This window comes from Leiobunum rupestre, chromosome 3 (assembly GCF_980474605.1).
Source record: "Leiobunum rupestre chromosome 3, qqLeiRupe1.1.hap1, whole genome shotgun sequence".
Lineage (NCBI taxonomy): Eukaryota > Metazoa > Arthropoda > Arachnida > Opiliones > Sclerosomatidae > Leiobunum > Leiobunum rupestre.
Window position 1 is genome coordinate 33,767,990 of NC_143386.1, and position 26,800 is coordinate 33,794,789.

The window sequence follows — 26,800 nt, forward strand, 5'->3', positions numbered from 1 at the left end:
AAGGTAATTTTACTCTAGATCTAAGATAAATTCTACGATTATCATTTATTTCCTTGAATGTTTGGCTAATTTTTTCAGCATTGCAATAACCTTTTTACTGAAATATAAGTCCATCTAAATTTATTAACTTCTGATAAAAGTAAAATATAAAAGAAAAATTTTGGCCTTAATAAGTCAGGGAAAATCTCTTAAAATGGTCAGGGAAAACAGGGAACCGAATAGTAAGGGATTTTGAATCTGAAAATTTTGTGGCAACCCTGGTTAGGTTGAATAAAATGATATTTAATTATTACATATTAAAAATGCTTCGTAAAATTATTTGAAATCCGCCAAAATTGTAGGATTCGGTCGAATGGGAATTCGGTTGTATGAGAAACAAGCTTTAATACTCGGAACTGAATGGCTTTATCAATGTCAAGAAACGGAAGCAAAAAAGCCATATAGAATAACCCCAAACCTGCAACACACTCGCGCATTACGGGAAGTACGGGCTGATCCATGAGACAACGTAATGCCTTGGCCTATTTCAACATATTTTTGGAGGTCATAGCCAGCTTCTCCATTTGAGGAAGACTTACATTTAGATTGAAGTATTTGTTCGTCTGTCCGAAGCACTGGACGAAATCATGAAACTGCCCTTCGGTCGCACTTTTAGCTAAATTAAAAAGAAAAATAGACGTTTTACGAAAATCTATATGACATCTTAGAACGATACATTGAAATTATAAAATATCTTAATCGGGTTATTTGCGTTCGTAATTAAAATTAATTCATAATCAACTTTAATGTTAATTTTGCGGCTTAAGTGCTGCGTAAAAATGTTGTTAGCCAATTAGTGGAGAATCTCTTCTTGCTGATGCTTAAAGGCCTAGGTTTTCTTCGGCCTGTCACCCTTTAAATTTACTTTCCTTCCAAACAAATACCCTGGTGGTAGGCCAACGTGCTCGGTGGTTGGCCTACCACCAGGGTATTTGTTTGGTAGAAAAGTAAATTTAAAGGGTGACAGTCAGAAGAAAACCTAGGCCTTTAACGGAATGAGTTCAGTGACACAAATAATAATCACCTTTCTTCAGGACAAAGATGAATTAATTGGTCAAGTTCTGTGAACTGTTGCCAGTCACAAAAATTGGCAATTCGAGATGTTTCATTTTCAAATTGGTTTCTAACTAAATTATCAATTTACTTAACTAATTACGGGATACACTAATTAATTATATTAACCGGCTCGTTTTCCATAGATTTACGCCTTCAAAAATACTTACTTAATAATATTTTTTGAACATTTCGTAACGTTTCTGACAATTTGTATGCCATTTTAGCATATGTCAAAATAAAAGTGTCATTTATTTTGATACGCCCAAATGGAAACTTTCCATAAAAATGACACGAAGTCAACAAGCTCATTAATTAACTATTCAGAGTGCTTTGTCTCGTTTGGACAAGTTATTTCTTACGCAAACTACTTAAGGTAGAAATTAAGTAAATACACCGCGGGGACAATTATTGGTGAAATTTCATCGTTTTCTGAAAATATTTTCACACTATTCGATGGAAAAAGACTTATTTTTCACAGAAAAATGCGACATGAAAAATTGAATAGAACTTTGGGCCAAAATAAACTTATTTGATCCGGGAAAGCGATAGTCAGGCACTTTATTACCAAAGCATAGAGTACTAATCTAAAATTGCATTCAGAATTTTTGTTGCGAACGTTTTTTATCCTTTAAAAAACTTGGAAAAGGATTTTGAAACATCTAAATAGACATAAATGGTTTGAAGTTCACGTACATTTTTGGTATTTAAATGTAAATCACTTTTTGTTTAGCATCATCGAGATCGTCAATCTTTCAAATTCTGGTACGTTATTCATGAGCGGAACCACCGAAATTGCGGCCCTGTGCTTTGGGGAAGGAGGCCGAAATCCAAGAATAGTGTGTGAGACTTTTCAAGTGCGGCATCCAAACCGAATGCTATCCCTAAATGTAGTAAATCGAGCTGTCAGTGACTTTCAACAGTTTGGTAATGTAGAACCTAGGTTTCGTGGATTGGGCCAGCCTAATTTTGAGAAAACTGTTCTTGCATATTTTGCCGCGTACCCCCGGAAAAAGTTGCCCGACCTCGAGTGCTGATTTAGGTTGCAGTAAAAACCATGTTTGAAAATAAAAGTACCCTCCAAATAGAGCTACGCTTCCCCAGGACTGATTCAAAGACTTCTGCAACTGGCTCAATGCGGCAAACAACGATCCCCAATTTACGCGCCATGTTCTCTTCACCGACGAATGTTATTTTTCTAGAGATGGACCTTTCAACCATCAAAATAATCACCTATGGTATAGGACAAAACCCAAAATGGGGATTCGAACATCATCACCAAGTTCAATTTCAGCGCTTAAATGTTTGGGTTGGACTTGTAGGAAATCGTTCGATTGATCCAGTGTTCTAGCCTCAAAATCCCCACATTAAGACCTATTTGAGATTTTTACAGCTTGCAGATGAAATCGACGACATTCCTTTACTGAAAGACGTAGAATTTGGTTTCAGTAGGATGGCGCCCCACCACATTATCACAGAGAGGTGACTGAATTCCTGAACAACGAGTTTCCTCACAGAGGGATCGGAAGATAAGGTCCAGGTCTTTGGCCTGCAAGGTCTCTAATCTGACACTTCAAGACTTTTTTATATGGGGATTTATCAACGGGTTAAAAAATAATTTTTCAAGAAACGTGGAAATATTTTCAGAAAACGATGAAATCTCACCAATCAAGGTCCCTTCGTGTATTTGCTTGCCTATAAAAATTTCCAATATCTACCTTGAATAGTTTTCGCAAAAAATCACTTGTCCGAACAAAAAGAACAACCTGTATTGTAAAGCCCGCATTTGCACTCGCCAATGTAGGCTTCGTCCCTAACAGCCTTTCCCTTTACTTCAGAGAGCTATCTCGTTGTTTTGGGTGAACGCTACTGGAAAAGCCCAAGATGACTCATCCTCGCTCGCGTCGTCCACCTTCGGAGACACTTACTGTTGCACCACAGTGAGTCCGCAAATATTTCTTGGCGGGCTTCCTTCTCCAGCCAATTAGGTTGGAGACCGGTAGCGTCATCCGAGGGGCCCGCTTTATAAGGGATGTCGGGACTCCGACCTAACCAGTCAAATCTTTTCTATTCTCTCTTCTAGAGAAAGTTTAGTTGCCATGATTTGTTATCGTTGGTAAATATATATATTATTATTAATAAAGAGTATTTTACCGTTTGAATCTCGTACATGGTTTATACATAAGCCGACAATTTCCAGGCTTCACAGTATATAAAACCTAATTCGTAGAATTCTGTTCAATATAATACATCAGTTTTCGAGCGAAAACATTTATTTTTAATTTTCAATTTTACAAGGACATTAATTTTGGTGACGCCCTATTTTATAAAATCTTACTTTTATCATTTATCCTTATAACGATCGATTGATCAAGAACTTCCTTATCATTATACTCCGTTAACTGCCAAACTCTAAACCCTATTTTTATATTATGCATTATATTATGCATTGAATTAGAAAATGATTTGCATGCGTGGGTTTTTAATTATATTGAGAGATAAATTTAATACCACTTGTTGTCAAAAGTAGATCAAATGTAAATTTTATGTTGTTATCTATTTTTTCAATTGTTTCTAGAATAAACTTTTCCGATGAATCTGTATCTTTTACTATCAAAATATCATCCATATATCGGTTATATAGTCTTAGATATGGCCAAATTTTGTCGATTTCTAACATTTTTCCTCAATTGTCGCTAAATATAAATTCGCTATCGCTCCTGATAAGCAGCATCTCATTGCTAAACCTGTCTTTTGTTGAATTTTTTTAGCTTATTTTTAAACACTTCCAACGCGTTTTTAACTGGTATAATAGATATAATATATTTATCATATCTAGACTAGCTAGCTCATAATTTTCAGTTAATTATAATTTTTTTATGTTTTCAAACAGCTTTATCGTTTTTTACGGTTCTATTATTTCAACCAATTAATGGTTTTATAATACTGTATAAAACATTTTCAGTTTTACTTTACTGATAATAAACTTCTCTTATATACTTAATGAGATGTGATATAAACCAAAAACTATAGTAACTTAAACTTAGGCATAGTAAATTAACATAATTAAAATCCAAAAATTAATAATCAGTAAAGAGCGGTACATCTTTTTGTAGACTTAGCTAGGGACCAGCAGTGCGCAGTGTAAAAAAGAAATTAAGTCTAACAATTAAATAACTCGTTTAATTTTAAATTTTATCATTTTCATTTAGCTTTTTATAAAAATAATTAGTTTATACATCGTTATTCAATATTTTACTTAGTATTTAACGCGTCTTTACTATTTTTTTCAATATAGTTCGAATTTGTTTTCAATTGATATATTGAGATATACGGATTATACTTTGAATTATTTCAGGATTGCCATACTCAGATAAGAAAAGGTTAAGGGTCAGGGAAATGTCCAGGAAAAAAGTGCTGGAGTGTAAACACAAAGCAGAACTTTATAGGATTATCGCGCCGGCCGCTACGTATACAAACAAATTGGGCTAATCACAGAAACCGTCTATAATACTGTAGGGTTCCGCAACTTAATTTGTGTTGAATTTAATTTTTTTTCTTTTAATATCCTCTTTTCGTAAATTTTTGCTTCATATTTATATATTTATCCTTTATTGTTATTATTATTATTATTATTATTATTATTATTATTATTATTGTGGTATCAACATCTTAAACAAAGTTATTTTTTAGAGGATAAAATTTGGCTCCTCTCATTTCGTTCATTTTTGAGAGGACAAATTTGTGCTCCTCTCTTTTTCTTCATTTTAGAGAGGATAGATATTTGCTCCTCTCATTTCGTTCATTTTTGAGAGGACAAAGTTGTGCTCCTCTTCTTTTGTTCATTTTAGAGAGGATAGATATTTGATCGTCTCATTTCGTTCATTTTTAAAGAGGATAAATATTTGCTCCTCTCATTTCTTTCATTTTAGAGAGGATAAATATTTGCTCATCTCATTTCTTTCATTTTAGAGAGGATAAATATTTTTTCCTCTCATTTCGTTCATTTTAGAGAGGATAAATATTTGCGCCTCTCATTTCATTCATTTTTAGAGGAAAAATTTGTGCTCCTCTCTTTCATTCTTTTTAAGAGTCGAAATTTTTGGTCCTCTCATTTCGTTTTGCGATCTTTAAAAAATTGCAGTTCAACTTCGCTCAAAATTCCAAAAACAGCCCAAAATGAGAGGATCGCGTCCATCACAGAATAGAAACAATAAAGAAAAATAAAACAGTTCATTTAATTTAATACATACTGCATCCAGTTTTAAGTATTTCCGAGAGAACTTCTTGCACTCCGGATTCGGCCACTTGTGGATGCGATTCTCCAACGGACAAAAACGCCCCGACAAAAAGGCACGCAATGTTCAATTTATTCATTTTTATTAAATTGTCGCTCCGAAACCGGCGAACGAAGTAAAATTATCTTCCCGAACCTTCTCGGTTAAAATGTTTGGCAAGATTTGTCTAGCTTATATACACTTCGTAGATAGTACAGGTAGGCATTTCGCGAGGGTAGTACCCTGGTACGCCTTTTTCAAATAATCGAACAGAATTTAAATTAACGGAGACAACCTTGATTCTTTATAAAATCTTACATCGCTAATTACATACTTTTATCTAAAACTATTACGTTCCAAATATTTATTTATTTATCTCAAACTATTACGTTCCAACTTTATATTTGTTTATCTTAAGCTATTACACTCCAATTCCACTTTTTAAAACGAATAAATTTTGGGTAATCCAACACGTATTCATAATTCATAAAACGTATGGCGAAATATGATGTTAGAATATCTGTTTTGGGAGTAAGCGCAATTGTTGTTGAACATTTGACCCCGGTCATTTTTATAACCGTGGTCGTAATTTTGAATTTCACTCGTAAGAGAATGAAGTTTGTCCTATATCGCGCTTTTATAAACAAATCGTTAATTTACGCGGCCATTGACAGCCAAGAAAAATTCGAATTATATTCGAGACACAACGCCCGGATAATAAAACAGATTGAGAAACACCTACAGTCGGAACGCACGTTTCAATAATAAATTTCTTTTAAAAACAATCGGTAGTGATATGAATGTTAAATAACCAAATAAACACTCTAAATATTACGTGTTTTAAAATTTTAAGTTAATTGTTTTGTATAGCGTTTGAATGACAGTTTCAGTTTTATTAAAAATTTATAGTTTTAATAAGATAATCTTCCAATTAATTTCTAAGCAGATTTTTATCAATTTAATTTTTAACTAAATGCGTGCAAAGTTTGTTTTCCGCGGAAGAAAAACAAGTTGGCAAGCCAAAATATACCTATCCTCGGAAGAGTTTTTAAATTTTCAGTGAAGCGTAATTGTAGAACGCTCACCTGTCGTTGAAGGGGGCTCGGGTTCGAATCCCGGCCGATCAAAAGATTATACTACACCCAATGACAAAAAGAGGGCACTTTTGGAAAAACCTTTTCCCTGATTCTAAGAAACTGCGTACGCAGTGATTACACTTTGCCCCGAAAATGCGAACGCGTTCGCAGGCCTGACAGACAGACCCACAGACAGACACGGTGGTTGTATAACCCCTCCTAGGGTACAAAGTCCCCTCGGAGAGGTAATTAGTTCTTTCGTTTATCTTTAAACTGTTTGATGATCAATCTTGATAACTCACTTGTTATTTACGGTTTATCGTATCAAAAAATACCCTTTCAGAAATTTACGAAAAAAATGTTGATTTCTATCGCACTTAGAAAACTAAAGACTCACGAAATCGTTTTTTAAACATAAGCCAATGGTTTTTACTTAAATATTTACCGTTTTATTTTTACGATTAATTATGGAAGTGGAGAAACGTGAAATGTTTGTTTATCCACAATTCTTAGTTTGAAAGATCTACTAAGGTGATTGTGTTAGTTTTTTTCTTCTATTAAAAGTTTTTTTCTTCAAATAATCGAGCAAAAAGTTATATAGGATTCATGAAATCAAAATTTACTTAGGTAGGCCAAGTATATGAGTTTGCCCCCTATTTTTTATTTTTTCGATCCTAAGAAGGATCTTTAGGACTCCCTTTACATTTTATAAAGCAAGAAAAATATGATCATTCATGATAAAATTTCGACGATCCTGTAATAATTTTCCGTAGCATTTTAAGGAATTTAATAGTTTACCCACAAACGCTTTCTTTTTTTAAAAAATGTTGGCCCCTGGTAGGAATTGGGGATCTGTTACATTTCCAAAGTAGACCATAGCATACCGAGCCTACAACCCCCCCACTGGAGCCCGCCACTGGTTGCAAGTCTTTAAAAGCAATAAAATTAAACTACCATTAATAACACTTTTTTATATAAATAAATTTTAAAAGTGTTTTTAATTTTAGGTTAATATAGATATATCGATCGTTTGGAGATTTTCCCACCACGCTCTAGACTGCGTTTTGTTAGGCTATTTGTAAGTTTATTAAATTTCTTCAAATTTGTTTAGGGTATAGCTTTTTTATCCCTTTTCTGAATGGACTAATCTACTTATTCGCCAATTTTATCATCCTTTTTTAGGCTTGGACTCCCTTTAATTAATAATAATGACTTCAACCATTTGAGAAAGAAAACAATAATTAAAAGGTGCAGGCTGGACGGTAAAAAAATAATAAGCGATACATTAGAATGCTATTCTTTATTTAGTATTTCCATAAACTGTATATATTTGATGTTCACTACGCTGTTTGTGGCTTATTTCAACTGGCATTTCTAGAAAAATATTTATTAAATTACTGATGGTAAATAATTTTGTTTAAAAAATGTTGATTAGACATTTTTGAATAAATGGTTGATGAGGAGTAATTTGGGAAAATACAGTTACCTTGAGTGAGTCAATAGTGCCTTGAACGACATCATCATCGGGATGATCTCTCTGTCTCTCTTCAAGTATACATCCTACCAGCTCATCCTACATTTCGTTAATTTTTAACAATTAATTTTCGAACTTTCAATGTTTTCTTATTGAAATCTCATGTAATATCTCGAATATAGTTTTGCGAGAAATTTTTAATGATATTCACCAAAATACGTTATAGCAAATTTATATTATATAATTATCTTATTATAATTTGCAGTGCAAGTATTGTCTAGCTGTTACTATTACGTTTGGTTATTTCATTTTGGTACCCATTATTTATATACGTAAAGAATATTACATATTATATACCTAATGAATATTATTACATATTATATACTCAATGAATATTATTACACATTATATGCTTAATGAATATTATTACACATTATATGCTTAATGAATATTATTACACATTATATGCTTAATGAATATTATTACACATTATATGCTTAATGAATATTATTACGTATTATATACATAATACTATACTATTATATACTATATTATATTATTAGATATTAAATACTACATTATGTTATCACATATTATACACTATACTATATACTATATTATTACATATTATTTAATATACTATATTATTACATATTATTTAATATACTATATTATTACGTATTATATACTAATCTATAATATTACAAATTATATACTATATAGGGTCATTCCATGTGAAATCGAGAGGTTGGGAGGCACTACCTCACCGATTTTAACATGATTTTTTTGTGTGAATGAAGGCTTGAAATAATGACAATTCCAAAAATTTAAGCCCTCTAGCTGTAAAATTGGGCGTTTTATGATTTATTGAAATTTACACACAACGAAGGCTTCGCGGCCCCAAAAATTCAAATATTTGACCATAACTCGCAGTGAAATTACCCAATACTAATACAAATAAGTCACTTTATCCCAAATTCGACAAAAAATCCGAATCTAGCAATGAAATTGATATCGGACTATTATTGTTGAAGATATTAAGGTATTAGGGGGGTTCATTTAACCCTCAAAAATCGAAAATGACGTCACCTTCGATTTTTTTAATTTTTTTATATGTTAGTTCTCCTGAGTTAAGTAACTTATATTTAATATATCAGCAATGAGAAACTTTTATTTTAAGTATAACACTTAGTTTATTTTATTTAAAAAAAATATTTTTAATTTGTAATGTTGAATATAGAGGTCGCTTTTTAAATGCATTGCAATTTAAATGTTTTGTATTTATCAAGAATGAATTTATATATGTATCTATTATTTATTTCAATTATAATTGAACATTAAAATCCATTCAGTGTATCTTAATTTCGCACCGAAATTGGTTTTCGATCATTATTGTAGAAGACATTAGGGGGGTTCATTTGACCCCCAAAAACGGAAATGACGTCAACTTCGATTTTTTTAATTTTTGTATATGTTATTTCTCCTGACCCAAGTAACTTAGATTTAAAATATCAACAATGAGTAACTATTATTTTAAGTATAGCACTTAGTTTATTTTATTTTGAAAAAAAAATATTTTTAATTTGTAATGTTGCATATAGAGGTCGCTTATTCAATAAAGTACAATTTAAATGTTTTGTATTTATCAAAAATTAATTTGAATATCAATCTCTTATTTATTTCAATTATAATTTTAACATAAAAAAACATTCGGTGTATCTCAATTTGGCTCGGAAATTGGTTTTGAATCATTATTATAGAAGACATTTGGGGGTCCTCAAGACCCCGCAAAAACGTGAATGACGTCACCTTCGATTATTTCGATTTTTTAATATGTTAGTTATTTTGGCCAATGTAGCTTATATTTAAAATATCAACACGAGAAACGATTTATACCATGAAAAATTTTAATTATGATTTTGGATTTAATTTTTTTTATTTAAATTGCAATTTCATCATTAAACTCCATTGAGTCTAATTTAAGAGTATGATTAGTTCATTTGCTTTTCACTAGATGAAGTGAAGATACATTTCGACTATGCTCAACTTCTCGAAGAATGATTGAAACGAGCTAGAAGAGTCAAAGGCACAACGAGTTACCACTCCTTTGTACCAAAGAATTTAAATCATATGTCGATTTTTAGACTTTTCGGAGAAATCGATTATTTTACGGTTCTGTTTGGTAACAGAGAAACTTCATTTTTAAAGTCTCAAACCTAGAAATACGTGGCTTGCGTATATGGGGCAAAACTATACTTAGGCGTTCTTCTTGATCTTAGAGAAGACCAGGACTATGCTCTCATTAAGGTTCTGCACCCTCACTGATTTGGGCATTCACACAAATCGCCAAGGAGAGACAATCTGTGCTGATCCTATTGTTGATATTTTAATATTATCTACTTGGACCAAGATAACTAACGTTATTCCCGATTTTGGGAGTCTAGAGAACCCCCTAATGTCTTCTACAGTAATGATCTAAAACAAATTACGGGGCCAAATTAAGATGCACAGAATGGTTTTTAATGGTACAATTATAATTGAAATAAATAAGAGATTTATATTCAAATAAATTTTTGATAAATACAAAGCATTTAAATTGCACTTTATTGAAAAAGCATCCTCTATATACAACATTACAAATTAAAAATATTTTTTTTCAAAATAAAATAAACTAATTGTTATACTTAAAATAAAAGTTTCTCATTGTTGATATTTTAAATCTAAGTTACTTGGGTCAGGAGAAATAACATAAACTAAAATTAAAAAAATAGAAGTTGACGTCATTTTTGTTTTCGGGGGTCAAATGAACCCCCCTAATGTCTTCTACAATAATGATCGAAAACCAATTTCGGTGCGAAATTAAGATACACTGAATGGTTTTTAATGTTCAATTATAATTGAAATACATAATAGATACTTATATAAATTCATTCATGATAAATACATGACTTTAAATTGCACTGTATTGAAAAAGTGACCTCTATATTCAACATTACAAATTAAAAATAGTTTTTTTAAAATAAAATAAACTAAATGTTATACTTAAAATAAACGTTTCTCATTGTTGATATATTAAATATAAGTTACTTAACTCAGGAGAACTAACATATAAAAAAATTAAAAAAATCGAAGGTGACGTCATTTTTGAGTTTTGGGGGTTAAATGAACCCCCCTAATACCTTAATATCTTCTACAATAATAGTCCGATATCAATTTCATTGCTAGATTCGGATTTGTTGTCGAATTTGGGATAAAGTGACTTATTTGTATTAGTATTGGGTAATTTCACTGCGAGTTATGGTCAAATATTTGAATTTTTGGGGCCGCGAAGCCTTCGTTGTGTGTAAATTTCAATAAATCATAAAACGCCCAATTTTACAGCTAGAGGGCTTAAATTTTTGGAATTGTCATTATTTCAAGCCTTCATTCACACAAAAAATCATGTTAAAATCGGTGAGGTAGTGCCTCCCAACCTCTCGATTTCACATGGAATGACCCTATATAGTATATAATTTGTAATATTATAGATTAGTATATAATACGTAATAATATAGTATATTAAATAATATGTAATAATATAGTATATTAAATAATATGTAATAATATAGTATATTAAATAATATGTAATAATATAGTATATTAAATAATATGTAATAATATAGTATATTAAATAATATGTAATAATATAGTATATTAAATAATATGTAATAATATAGTATATTAAATAATATGTAATAATATAGTATATTAAATAATATGTAATAATATAGTATATTAAATAATATGTAATAATATAGTATATAGTATAGTGTATAATATGTGATAACATAATGTAGTATTTAATATCTAATAATATAATATAGTATATAATAGTATAGTATTATGTATATAATACGTAATAATATTCATTAAGCATATAATGTGTAATAATATTCATTAAGCATATAATGTGTAATAATATTCATTAAGCATATAATGTGTAATAATATTCATTAAGCATATAATGTGTATAATATAATATAACCAAGAACGTATTTATTTCTGCTAATGGATAATGACTATATTTAGGTGATCGTTGCCTTTGACAGCATCGAAAGGCGTCGTTATTAAAGGAGCGATACCTGAAACATCGTCTCAACACAGTCATTCTTCCTAAGTATAAATAAATGTCATCTTGATATAACGTAATATTATATTAAATTTCATTTTAAATTAAGAAATGTAATTATTTTTATCCTTAAGAAAACTTAAAATACTATAAAAATGAGAAAAACGAACATAAATTTGTGACTGTTCTTAAAATAATTGGAAATTTAGGTTACAGTATTGAAACAAATTTTGTTATACAACATTGTACGAGTAAGTTACATTATTAACTTTTCCAACCATCTAACTTATTTTGCGTTAGGGAAGTGGAAAATTAATATGTGTCTCTTCGTGAACTAATCAAGAATAAAATCGGAATTCAAGTCAAAATATTAAAATAAATACGTTTGATTCGTATACGAAATAAGACATTGAAAATTCGACTCCCCTTCTCTTGTCTTAGCTCACATATTCTTTCTAGTCTACTAAACTATAAATGTGAATTTTTTGTAAGAATCCTGTCATACATGTAAGGAACATTAAAGTTTTTAGTTTCATATTAGGTCTCCTGTCATAAGAGATTCTGTAGTTTAAATTTCATGTTAAGTCTCCTGTCATAAGAGATTCTGTAATTAAAAGTCTCGTGTTATAGGAGATACTGTAGTTTAAATTTTATTTAATGTCTCCTGGCATTACAGATCCTGCAGTTTTGATATTTATATTAGATCTCCACTCATAAAAGATTATGAAGTTTTAAATTTGTTTTTAGATTTTGTATAATGTCTTCTGTCATAATAGATCAAGTTTTAAATTTTGTATTAATTATCCTGCTATAAGAGATCCTGCATTTTTAAAATTTATTTTAGGTCCCCTGTCATAAATGATAACGATATTTAAATGTATCGTTTACAGATCATTCGTTTACTCACATCATTCGATCCTCCAAAGGTTTGGCACACTGCTTGTAATATCGGTTTATCGGCAACGGTTCCATCGACGAATCTCTTGCAAGCTGCGTATTGCTACACGAATTTAAAAAACTTTGTTTAAAATATTAAAATTTGTTCATTACGCATTATTTAGCAGTAAAAATAAAGTCACATCAAAAAACATTTGGTCTGAATTGTTCTGATATGACATTAATAGACGCCTAAATATAACCGGTTCAGCGATTTGAAGGGGTAGGACATACTTGTAAAAGAGTTATATTTCGAAGCACACGATGCTTAATATTTCAATATAAAAAGGATCGCATTTTGAAGTGAAAAAAATAAGCTCTATCCGAAAACTTCAGAATAGAAATGGATTTGGGTCAATTACCATCTCCCAAAAATCCCCAAGCCTCCGACGCCGGCTTTCACCGCCATCTTGGAAAATGGCCACCGTATCCGAATCGCACATAGAGAGAGAGAGAGAGAGAGAGAGAGAGAGAGATAGAGAGAGAGAGAGAGAGAGAGAGAGAGAGAGAGAGAGAGAGAGAGAGAGAGAGAGAGAGAGAGAGAGAGAGAGAGAGAGAGAGAGAGAGAGAGAGAGAGAGAGAGAGAGAGAGAGAGAGAGAGAGAGAGAGAGAGAGAGAGAGAGAGAGAGAGAGAGTTTTTGTTTTCAAAATATCTCGCTTTATTGCAGTTGCCAAATCAAAAATTCAAGTTTACATAGATATAAGTTTAATATACACTAATAACAATACTAAAAACAATTATAACACTTATTATTTACACGCAAACTATAACCACTGGGGTTCGCGGGCCATACCCCAGAGGTCATTAAAAACATTGTCAGTTCCACCCGCTATAGCGGATTGTTTATGAGCCCGATAGCGAGCGATTACTCGGTTACCTATCGATTGATGGATGCGATTAACGTACTGGACAAAAGTGTTAGTGGAGAGAGAAATTTCGGAGAGTTCGTTATATATTTCGAAAAGCGCAACTTTCATCATGACAAAAGCGAAATTGCAAAAGTTATGCGTACGGTTTTCGTTGCTCGCTAATGTCCACGCATCAGTTAAGGAGTGAAGGTGCCCAGTTTCACGATACACGCTCTCCAAAACTCTGTCACCAACACCCTTGGCGAGGGGACAGTCGAAATAACAATGCTTGACCGTGCCTTTCGCCGGGCAAAAAGGGCACGAATTGCAATCGAGGCTCTCCACGATATGGAAAAGCCGGGCTGGAGCGGGAAGAGCGAGGTGAAGAGATCTCCAGTGGGTACAGAGATCCGCTCTGGAGCTAATGGGCGAAAGGCTACGACCGAGCCATGAGGAATGGCGGGTTGTAGTAAGATCCATGGTTGGCACGATCGGAGGCCGACCGGGAAAAGAGAGGCTAACGAGGCATTGGTAAATGTCGCGAGTGGCGGGGTTGTCTGTTAATAGAAATCGGCTGACTTTGGGACCGCTATGGGTCTCAGCCGAGATAGATAAAAGGTTTTCATCGTTAAACTCCGCGTTTGGCTTGATGCCAGTAGCGTCGAAGGTTTCGGGATAGTTACGGATACACGTTTGAATAAGTTGTCTATGTTGTTGGGTGAAGATTCGGGAAGGGGACCTAGACAACGGTAGACGCTGTTGAGGAAGCCAGCGGCCTTCCGCATCAAGAAGGTCGGAAAGTCTATTAAGGTTTTGGTTCGCGAGGGCTGAAACATCTCGAGATTGAAGAAGAGTACCGTTGACGGTCTTAAAGAAAGGGGAAGTGGCAAACGGGATATTTAGTAATTTAGTACGGGAGGAGAGGGTGGGTTGAATACGAAGAGGCATTTTAAACCAGGACGAAAGGGCGGACGAATAAAACGGAATTTTAAAATTTTGAGTGGACGCGTCGGAGATAATCGCTTCGGCCGACGGGAGACGTGGGAGAAAATGTCTGAGAATGGCGGCGGCGCACCTTACGTTAGGGGTATCGCGGTCGGCAGAGCAAAGAAATTCAGAAATTTGTTGGACTCGGAATGCGTCAATCTTAAGCTCGATATTGACGAGTCCGAGACCCCCCGCAATAGCCTGTGGAAACAAAAGCTCGGACGGAACCCAATGAATTCCGGTCCAGAGGAAATTGACGATTTTGGTCTGCCATTCGCGAACGAAGGAAGGCGGAGGATTGAGTATTTTTAGTCTATGCCAAAGAATCGAGGATGCGAGCTGATTGATAAGGAGGATTCGGCCTGAGAGAGAACATAAATGTTTATAGTGGAGCCAGCGCCCGAGAACGCGGTGAAGGCGACTAGTGAGTTCTGGCCAATTTCGAAATTCGTAATCCGGGGAGTTTCCTAGGTGGACGCCTAGAAACTTGCCGCCGTCATTACTGGTGGGATAGGGAACGTCAATATTGGGCGGGTTGTTACGCCACTCGCCGCACCAAAGGACGAAAGATTTATCGTAGTTAACGCTGGCGCCAGAAACGGAAGAAAAAGCCTCGAGACAGTCGCCCATGACGGCGAACTCGGACTCGTTTCGGAGAAGACCGTTAAGATCATCGGCGAAGGTGGTGTTAGTGATGTCGTGGTAGGTAGGACCGAAGGGCCTATGTAAGGCGGCGCGTAAGTGGCATAAGAGAGGCTCGAGGAGAGACGGCAAAGAGCAGACCGGAGAGCGGACAGCCCTGCCGAATGCCTCTAGCGAAAGGGATATCGCGGGTGACGGTATTGTTAACCCGAACGCGAAAAGACGGGTCGGTGTAAATTACTTTGAGAGAGTCGAGAAAACTGCTAGGAATGCCGAAGCGGGCGAGAGTCTTAAATAGGAAGACGTGATCGACGCGATCGAACGCTTTTCTAAAGTCAATGTTGGCGATGGCTAGACGCTCGTTCCGCGTATTAGCGAGATTAATGAGATCGCGTAGAACCGCGAGCGAATTATAGATACATCTACCCGGTATAGAGTAGGTTTGGGAAGGGTGGATTAGCTTCGCGATGACGGAAATTAAGCGGTTAGCCAAGACTTTAGTGTAGAGCTTATAATCAGAATCATTAAGGGATATAGGACGCCAGTTCGCTAAGTTCATCAGGTCGCCCGTCTTTGGAAGGAGGGAGACGACGGAGCGAGAGAACTTTTTCCAAAAAGTAGGGGAGGTCAGTAGGCCATTAAATACCTCGACGAGGATGGGCCCGAGTAAGTCCCAGAAAGCGACGAAATACTCGACGGGGATCCCGTCAAGACCACAAGCCTTGCCGCGAGAGAGCCCCTTTAAAGCGCTAGTAGTTTCCGATAGGGAAAAAATACCGGATATAGTATCTGCCTCGTAAGCTTCGAGTACGGGCATATCAGTCGATAGGTAAGCGTTGATGTTAGAGATACAAGTATCGGTTGGTTTTTTGTAAAGGTCCGCGTAATAGTCGGCAACTACATCACGGATATTGTCAGGGTCAGAGATCGTAACACCCCGAGGATCGTAGACGGATGGAATGATATTGGTGGCACTAGCTTTCTTTTCAAGCTTATAAAAGTCACGGGAGGGAGTATCTATACAGTTAAAAAAGGATTCACGCGCGCGAAGTAGTGAGTCGGTAGAGCGGTCCATTAGAAAGTTTTTCAAATTTTCACTATGTTCTTGATGTTCGGGGGAGCCAGCTGGGAAAGCCGACACCATAGCTTCGTGGTAGTTTATGGCGGCCGTATCTCGAACGTTACGACGGTGCCAAAATAACATCGAAAAAGTTTTTATTTCGGGTTTTAACACTTCGAACCAGTAGGAGGTCCAAGATCTCAAGGGTGGCTTCGCGTCGAGCAGAGTCACAATCATGTCGCGAGACTGCGACAGAAAAACTGAATCTTGGAGGTAGCGCGGGTTCATACGCCAGAACGGCGGCGAACGGGGCACCGAGAAAGTGTCGAAAAATTGGCAGAATATCGCATCGTGGTCGGAGAAACCGGATGGGATATGGCGGACGTTCTTTAAGCGGAAGTTAGATCGAAAGTACATACGGTCTAACCGGGCAGAAATAAGTTTGTTATGATTTTTAGCGCGCCACGTGAAACTGTGGGTGGATGGATTTAAAAAACGGTACGCGTCACTGAGATCAAGATTGGTTACGAGATCGTTTAAATTTGAGCAAATGCCGTTTCGATTTTCGGCGCAGTTTTTACGGTCAATCGGGTTTAGGCAACAATAAAAGTCGCCAATAAGGAAAACAGTATCGGCGCGTTCAATATTTTCAATAATACCGGTAATAAAATTTAGCGTGTCAAACGCGACGTCGTCGCTCGAGGAGGAGATGTAAATACAAAACAAATGCACGGGGGTTTGGGAGGAGAAAATTCCCTCGTTAAATCGGATATATAAACAGACATCACGAAAAGATCTGACGGTGTTTACGTGAGGCTGAAGAGAAGGTTGTATCGCGATTGACACACCCGAGCTGCGCGCCGTCAACGAAGGCGCGTGGTAGAGAATATAGGGCCACTGCGACCAAATATACGAATTAGAAAAATTGGAATTAACGTACGTTTCTTGAAAACAAGCAATGTCTGGCTTAAAGCGAGTTACGAAATCGCGGGCGCGGACGGACGTTATATCCTGACTCATGCCGCGTACGTTTAACGACATAATATTAAAAACCATAAATGTAAAAATAATCATTATTAAAATCGATAAAATTTGCGCGAGGGGAATACGATTGATGGCTTAAAAGTATATCAAAAAATAGTTATTTTTCTTGAGAGTTTTCGAGATCGGAGAGGCCAGGGAAAATGCCACGTATGGCGTTAGAGAGACGGTAGAATTTGTTTCGGAGGTGTCTTTAGTAGCTTTCGAATTTCGTCGTCGTTTATTACGGACTACTTGATCGTGGTATCGGATGAAATGGATTTGACAGTAGTGTTCTCGGAGGGTGGATCACTTTCTTTGGTAGAGGTAGATTTTGGGGCTTCTTTGGGTGGTACCCGTTTGCAATCGCGGATGACGTGTCCAGTTTCTCCGCAATAAACGCAGCGAACCGGATTGTTAACCGATATGGTGAACATTTCTTCGTTAACGAACACCTGTAAATATTCTGGTAAGGCGCGAAACGCGTCGTCCGACTCGAAGAGAACCGAAACTTCGCGACGCGCACTTTTTACGTGTTTGAATTCGGGTCGAGAAACGGAGGCGGGAAGGGTGCGGACACTTCCTTGCACAACGCCGAAACGGGACATGATTGAGGCGAACATTAGAAAGTAGAACCCTTTTTGGCGCGATGCCGAGAGGGAGGCATTCTAAGACCGTGTTACGGAATTCGAGGCCGTCAGCAATCAGCTGGCGAGCCCACGATGAGTCGGAGAAGTAGATATATATGAATCCATTTGCGCGAAAAATGTCAGTTATATTTTTTGACGGTAGAATATTGGCGACGGCTACTAAATAATCTTCAATAGTAGCGTTGCGGTGAGTAGAGCGTATCGAAATTCCCCTATCATTAGGGTTTGCGTTCTTAGTAGGTCGTTGAAATTTGTACGTGTGAAATGGAGTATTATTTTTACCACTATTTTCAAAAGACGAGCGGTCCAGATTTGTTCTGGTAGAGTTATTAGATGGGGCCGTAAGGTCAGCCCAAGATGGAGCGGTAGATGTTGTAGCGGAAAACGAGTTTTGCGCGGAAGTATAAATAACCGTAGGAACTGTTGTTGTAGGCGGCGGATCAAGAGTAGAGTTATTGGATATAAAAGCGAACGTTGAATTGGCTTCCGATGAAAGAGGCGGTAATTCTGTCGTAGGAGAGAGAGATTGAGAGAGAGAGAGAGAGAGAGAGAGAGAGAGAGAGAGAGAGAGAGAGAGAGAGAGAGAGAGAGAGAGAGAGAGAGAGAGAGAGAGAGAGAGAACAAAGCATTCTCCAGCTTCCGCAATTTCAATCGGAGAAGCTTCTTTAAAGTTGAAAAATTCCATTTTTATTCTTAGAATTTCATCATTCTTTAATACGTTTAAGGCAGTTTTCTTTTTCCTTTTTATAAAAAGCTGATTTTGTGTCGCACCCAGATATGGCATGAAGGATCATCAATGAGTTGGCCAAAGGTCCTAGGCTATCTTGCATTATTTTCGGGTCGAATAATTGACCGGTTTTCGACGCAGACCCTGGTATTTGCAAGAATATGGATGACTGACACAGTGAACCCAAAATTGCTATTACATCGGTGTCATTGGCTACCACGACAATATTTTCAACGCTTTTATAAAGCTATATGCCATTGAAGTATCCGCGTCGGACTTAGCCTGAAGAACTCTAATTCCAGAAGCTTTGAGGTATTTTGATAACCGTTCGATAAATCTGGTTTAATTTACCTTATTTGCCAAGCAATCTGGCTGTCCAAGGATTGCAAATCCGTTTTTATGAAATAATATATCAATAGAGGATTTTCAAATAATTCTTCGGTTTTGTTCTACGAATTTCGTGCTTGATGTAATATTCGTCCAAGGTTGAATGGTACCCATCGAATACTACAGTAGATTTATTGCCGAAATTATTTAAAACGTACGTTAAGTATATGTTTGGCATATGACACCATATGTCGCAGGTCTTTTCCATATGATTTTATGATTAGATATCCTTCATCAATAACGAATCGTGCGTTCGATGGTAAAGAACACTTTGGTGGTGAAAAAGGCTCCATCGTTTCTATTAGTTTAGATTTTATAGTTTTACGTATAGAAATGTCATCAAACAAAGAAGCTATATTCAGCATATTGTTTACACAGGCGCTTCTGTTGAAGAATTCCTCAGGATGTCGGGAACATCTTCTTTTCGAACTTTAACAGAATTGCTAATGAGTGCCATGGTTTTTACACGATCACATTACTTTATCTTTATATCCAAAAAGGTTTTTTGAAATAGAGTTTAACCCAATTTCTTCCGCTAAGTGACAGTTAACTGTGTCATCGGCAATTAAACCCGTTCCCAAAGATATAAGATTTACTGGTTCAACACAGAAAGGGGGATGATCCAATGACCAATTCTTGAATATGTTGAAATCACTAACATCTTTCGTCATTCTGGAATCCCTTAATTCCACGTGCTGCTCTGAGGTCTTAAAGTCTAATAGAGTGAGCCTTTGCAACGCGTCGCATACTTTGGTACAAAATAGTAAGGTCAGCACCCATCTAGCCAGTGTGCTTTCGGATATTCTACGACCCTTGATACACCTCCGGAAGTCTCGATAACTCGCATAAGCACTTGTTCAATGGTCGTATCTGACCATATCCCAGAACAAAACCTATAAGATCTTATTATACAGCAGGGGCTTGGAAAACATTTGCCACCAACACCGTGGGGTTGGCAGAAGACGAACTCTAGTCTTAGTCCAATTCCGTGCCCGCCTGATGATCTCTTGGAATTAATCAGCTGTAAATTTAAAGCGAGGGGCAACAAACGTTACAGATGTAAAAATGCTGGTCTCTATTGCTCGGCTTTGTGTTTTCATTGGGGTGGGGACTTCTACCAAGAATTTATTCATATTCAACCACGAACCTCCTATGATACTGGCGCCATCACGTTTTAAACCCCGCCCACAATGGCGCCACCGGATACAGTCGTCTGCCTAAAATTTCGCCTCCATAAATATTTTGAGTCTGTTTTATAAGAGAAACTATGGGTAACAAAAACACGAAAGTTGCGCGTGAAATTAGTTTTAGTTTATCTAAAATAAATTGAGCGAGTGAAGAATTAACCCGAAACGTTTATGCTAGGTTAGCCCTTGATAAGGAGGAAGGGATTTTTAAACCACAAAGGCTCAAACATCTAGACCATTTTGATTTACGTTTGTTAACAGAATCGAATGAGAAACCCAGTCTTGACTGTGATACTTCTCAATCAAGTATTTTGATTGAATTAAAAATTATATTTCAAAAATTCCAACAGAATTCCTAGCTGTAGCCAAAGATATAAAAAATTATTCAACCTGACTTCAAATGATGCTAAGCCTAGGTACGATAAGTTAGTTACATGTAAATGCACTAATGATAGATTCTTAAAATTATCACAAGAGGCGGAAAGAATGGCTTTCAAAAGATTCACTTTTGAATTAGTCATATTGGTAGAAACGGACATTTTAAAAGCACGTTTTAAACCATAATTAAGGTAAAACTTAGGGAGTCTAAATCGAAACGCAAAATTGACTCACTGCAGATATTAATAAAATAACTACATTAATCAGCTAGGCTAATACCCAAGGCACCACCTTAGGTCTAAGTCATCAAGCGACTTTTAATGCCTTTAAATCCGCTGGCCGGGTTACTATGCGTAAGAGGGTGGTGGCAAGCCCTTCCTGCCACGTGAGGCAACAGCTCCCTACACTCACTATTAACGCTAACCTCAACAAGTTTTTATGGAAAGGGGAAACCGAAGATCTCGAGGGAAAACCCCTTAAAGGCCGACTACATACTCTGTTTCTCCCTGGTAGTCGACTGCTTGCATAGCTCATGTGTCTTCCAGCGAGCCAGCTTCCAGTGAAAGAAAGAGTAAACCGAATAACTATATGTAGTTGGCCTTTAAGCCAGGGGGAATATGAGAACTTGAAAACTCAACGCAGAAGGAATTGTTCCGAGTTTTCACCCAGTGCAACAAGCTGCGATCGAACCCGGCTCATCTTGCTGCGAGGCGAAAGTGCTAACCACTCCGCCACCCAACTTTTTTCGCTTCATTTCCTTGCACCTCCGATTGGCTCGTTTAAATAGTGATTGTGACGTAAATCGGCAGAAAGTTCAGCCTTTTTTTAATAATGATGGTACCAGGTATATATCCTACAGTTCTAAAATCATGGTTGAATACGAATAAATTAATGCTATAACATGTAATTTTTAGGGTGGGGTGTAACATTTCTTTTAATAACGCATGTATTATGTAACCGATTTTGACCTAAATCTAAAACGTTTTTTAAATAAAACAGAAACAATTAAATTTTACTAATAACGTTTACTTAAATTCGGACTTATAAGTACTGGAATGTAATAATAAGACTATAACGCTCATTTTTACACCAAAAATTTCGAAATCGAAGATTCCGGTATGGCGGCCATTTTCCAAGATGGCGGCGAAAGCCAATGTTGAAGGCTTGAGGACTTTCGATTCTGAAATTTTCGGCTATAGCATATTTTTCCACTTCTCCTCCCAAATAATGGATATCTACCCTGGACTAATAAACAAGTTACTAGTTTATTTAGTGACTCGCACATGCGCTTAGGGAAGGATAAAAAAGAGAGCAGCATTTATTGAAGTGCCTATTCCGAAAATGTACATGATAAAATTGATTTTAGTAAATGGAGTATAACCTGAGCAGAGAAGGTTGTACTCTCTTCAAGTATGTTTAGATGTGTTTAATTCTTCGCAAGAAAAAAAATTATCAGTTAATTAATTTGAAGTTTTCTTTAATTTACTTTACTGTTCACCAAACCTCCTGAAATTTATATAAAGTTATCAACATCCCTAGCGCGTGCCTTACCTCTCTTGCAAAAGAAATTAAGAGATACATGTGTCATATAAAATGCTTGACTATTTCCCGTGCGTTCGAAGCTTACCGTTTAAGCCCCTTTCCTGAGTAGCGGCACTTGTAATGTTCTACTCGTAGACTACAAATTTTGTTATACATTTTCAACCAATTTTGGACAAAAACATTTCAATTTACCTTGAAAATTTTTAACGGTACTTTTACAGAATACCAATATCAATTAGTAAATGAGGCCCCAATTGAAATGCTTCTGGACCCATTTTAAATTCCAATTAGGACTATAACCTGCATTAGACTACCTTTAGCAACACTACTGATCTTTTCTAGACAGTGAAACGTGCTTCTTAGTCTTTTAGATTTATGCAAGCGTTATGGTCAAAATTGAGCATAACATTTTATTGAAGAAAGCTCGAAATTTATAAAAAAAATAATTTGCAACTTACATTTGGTGAGGAGAATTTGTTGTGTTCTTTTAAGCACTTCACAAACTCTTGGAATTGATCATCGGTTGCAGTTCTGGCTAAAAATGGACAAATCTAAAACTATAATATATTCCGATATTTTATGGTTAACTGATGTCATATTTCAAATTGAGTAAGGTTTGCAAGTCCGCTATAGCATTCAAGCATTAATATCAGGAAACTGTAAACACTGATACGAAAGCGCGTCGAGAAAAAGGCGGGGCTTAACTACGTCAAGTGTAAGACGTAACACGACTTTTCAAATTCATTGGCTCGAGGTTGGACGTGAAAAGAATGCGTCGTCATGGTAACAAATAGGCGATTTTCCCCGCGCAAAAAAGGCTTATAAAACAATGGATTTAAAAACCTCAATTTGTTATCGTACTTAATAATTTGAAGTAATTATAATGTTCTTCGCGAAAGAAGTGTAGTGATACCTAATTTCGGGTATTTGTATGGTTATGGAAGAGATAATCAGGTAAGCTAATAATATAATATCCATGATTAGGCTTAATGACGAGTTTTCGTCGAAGGAGGGTAGCGAGGCGCGATATTTTTTTTCGTGAGTTTTCCCGCTTCAAGACACGCCCATTTCTACGAGCTTCATCACGGCCGTAAAAATCTTCCTTAGACATTCCAAGTGTATACCTATATAGTTTCCTGTTAATATCGTACAAGTATTCTTTTTACCACGGAAGATAATACAATGGTTTTAAAAGTTATGCAATAGTGGTCCATTTTATTTACGATGATGGGGAAAGCAAAATATGATTTTAACGAGTAACTAAAAACGAATTAAACTAAAAAAAGAAATGATAACTAAAATTATGTTTGAACAATAGTAATTGTTAGGAACCATCACGTATAAGGAAACTCAAAATCCCTAAAATATGTAAATAAAATAGAGCACGCCGCATCTCTAGAATATTAAATTAAAATAGAGAACACTGTATCCCAAAATTATGTAAATTAAAATAGAGCCCACTATATCCCTAAAATATGTAAATAAAATAGAGCCCACTATATCTCTAAAATATGTAAATTAAAGTAGAGCCCACTGTATCACTAAAATATATGTAAATTAAAATAAAGCCCACTGAATCTCTTAAATATGTTAATTATAATAGAGGCAACTGACCCGTTAGATATATTATTTAAAATAGAGCTGAACGACACACTAAAATATCTAAATAAAATAGAGCCTTACAAAATTTTAATAAATAAAAGCACAAAAACATTTAAATTTATATTTAAAATAAATTTCTACGAACTGCATCCAGTTTTCTGCAATTCCGAGATAGTTTCTTTAATTTTTGAGTCCGGAACTTCGGACAACGATTCTCCAAAAACGCAGAAGATGGTTAGAGTAAAGCACACCAACAAATAACTCTTCATTGTTGTGTTATTAAATTAAACTAATCGCGGTTTACCAAAATGACTTAAACTTGGCTAATGAGCAAACGAGTAAATTTGGGCAGAAACACGCGCTTTTATACCAGCCAGAAATGTTGTAAGAATTTATTTTAATTTTGAGTGAAAGCCAAATACATAACTTATCTTGAAAGGATTGTATTTTTTCTTCAATAGCACGGTAGAAATATAAAGTTAAAAACGCAATTCCTTCTTTTAGTAATTGAGGGATTTTCACGAAAGTAAAGGCGCTTTCAAATTCCACATAAATATAAATTTATAAAGAAAATTACCGTGAAAGAGAAATAGCAGGTTTTGAATATAAAATTTATAGATTGAATGAGTTGCAAGAAAATGAAATAAATTAACAAGAAACTTCTATCACACACAAAATATTGGCAAATTACAAATTTTGTAATGTTTTTTTTTCTTCTTATTGTAAGCAGCCTCGCTCGCATTTTGATATAATCTTTAAAAATTACTTCATCTTTATATTTAACTTTCATCGTACAATTTTACCGTGGTAACAATTATGGTTTTTCAAATTCATGATTTCTTCTTACGTTCTTGGCAATTTGCCCTATTCTTTTGACTGCCCAAGGTAAGATTTCTTTGATACTAACTGGTTTCCGAATATTGGCCTTGTGGTCTCTGTCTAGTGGTTCAACGTATTTACAAATAAACACAACACATACTAACAAATGATGCCCTGAAGCCGGATTCGACTGAATTTCAAAGATAAATTACGATTGTAAGATAATTTCTGATATGAAAGGGTCTCATGATATGACGGAGTTTCATGATATGAAAGGGTTTCATGGTAGGAAAGGGTTTCATGATATGACCGGGTTTCATGGTAGGAAAGGGTCTCATGATATGACCGGGTCTCATGATCTTACCGGGTTTCATGGTAGGAAAGGGTCTCATGATATGACCGGGTCTCATGATATGACCGGGTTTCATGATATGACCGGGTTTCATGGTAGGAAAGGGTCTCATGATATGAAGGAGTTTCATGGTATGAAAGGGTCTCATGATATGACCGGGTCTCATGATATGACCGGGTTTCATGGTAGGAAAGGGTCTCATGATATGACCGGGTCTCATGATATGACCGGGTCTCATGATATGACCGGGTCTCATGATATGACCGGGTTTCATGGTATGAAAGGGTCTCATAATATGACCGGGTCTCATGATGTGACCGAGTTTCATGGTATGAAAGGGTCTCATGATATGACCGGGTTTCATGATATGACTGGGTTTCATGGTAGGAAAGGGTCTCATGATATGACGGAGTTTCATGGTATGAAAGGGTCTGATGATATGACCGGGTTTCATGATATGACTGGGTTTCATGGTAGGAAAGGGTCTCATGATATGACGGAGTTTCATGGTATGAAAGGGTCTCATGATATGACCGGGTCTCATGATATGGCCGGGTTTCATGATATGACCGGGTTTCATGGTAGGAAAGGGTCTCATGATATGACCGGGTCTCATGATATGACTGGGTTTCATGGTAGGAAAGAGTCTCATGATATGACGGAGTTTCATGATATGAAAGGGTTTCATGGTAGGAAAGGGTTTCATGATATGACCGGGTTTCATGGTAGGAAAGGGTCTCATGATATGACCGGGTTTCATGATATGACCGGGTTTCATGGTAGGAAAGGGTCTCATGATATGACCGGGTTTCATGATATGACCGGGTTTCATGGTAGGAAAGGGTCTCATGATATGACGGAGTTTCATGGTATGAATGGGTCTCATTATATGACCGGGTCTCATGATCTTACCGGGTTTCATGGTAGGAAAGGGTCTCATGATATGACCGGGTCTAATGATATGACCGGGTTTCATGATATGACCGGGTTTCATGGTAGGAAAGGGTCTCATGATATGACGGAGTTTCATGGTATGAAAGGGTCTCATGATATGACCGGGTCTCATGATATGACCGGGTTTCATGGTAGGAAAGGGTCTCATGATATGACCGGGTCTCATGATATGACCGGGTCTCATGATATGACTGGGTTTCATGGTATGAAAGGGTCTCATGATATGACCGGGTTTCATGATATGACCGAGTTTCATGGTATGAAAGGGTCTCATGATATGACCGGGTTTCATGATATCACTGGGTTTCATGGTAGGAAAGGGTCTCATGATATGACCGGGTCTCATGATATGACCGGGTTTCATGATATGACCGGGTTTCATGGTAGGAAAGGGTCTCATGATATGACCGGGTCTCATGATCTTACCGGGTTTCATGGTAGGAAAGGGTCTCATGATATGACCGGGTCTAATGATATGACCGGGTTTCATGATATGACCGGGTTTCATGGTAGGAAAGGGTCTCATGATATGACGGAGTTTCATGGTATGAAAGGGTCTCATGATATGACCGGGTCTCATGATATGACCGGGTTTCATGGTAGGAAAGGGTCTCATGATATGACCGGGTCTCATGATATGACCGGGTCTCATGATATGACTGGGTTTCATGGTATGAAAGG

General features: G+C 36.1%; 1 protein-coding gene across 1 annotated transcript; it reads right to left on the reverse strand.

Annotated features, from left to right (window-relative positions):
- Positions 1-7,730: 7,730 nt before the first annotated feature.
- LOC149951551 (uncharacterized) lies at positions 7,731-24,313 on the reverse strand. The gene is made up of 5 exons (XM_090170066.1): positions 24,140-24,313; positions 22,851-22,927; positions 12,935-13,027; positions 7,932-8,018; positions 7,731-7,819 (listed from the first exon to the last, which is right to left on the reverse strand). The coding sequence occupies exons 1-5, from the start codon at positions 24,261-24,263 to the stop codon at positions 7,802-7,804; spliced, it is 399 nt and encodes a 132-aa protein (XP_090026192.1). The 5' UTR covers positions 24,264-24,313; the 3' UTR covers positions 7,731-7,801.
- Positions 24,314-26,800: the final 2,487 nt, after the last annotated feature.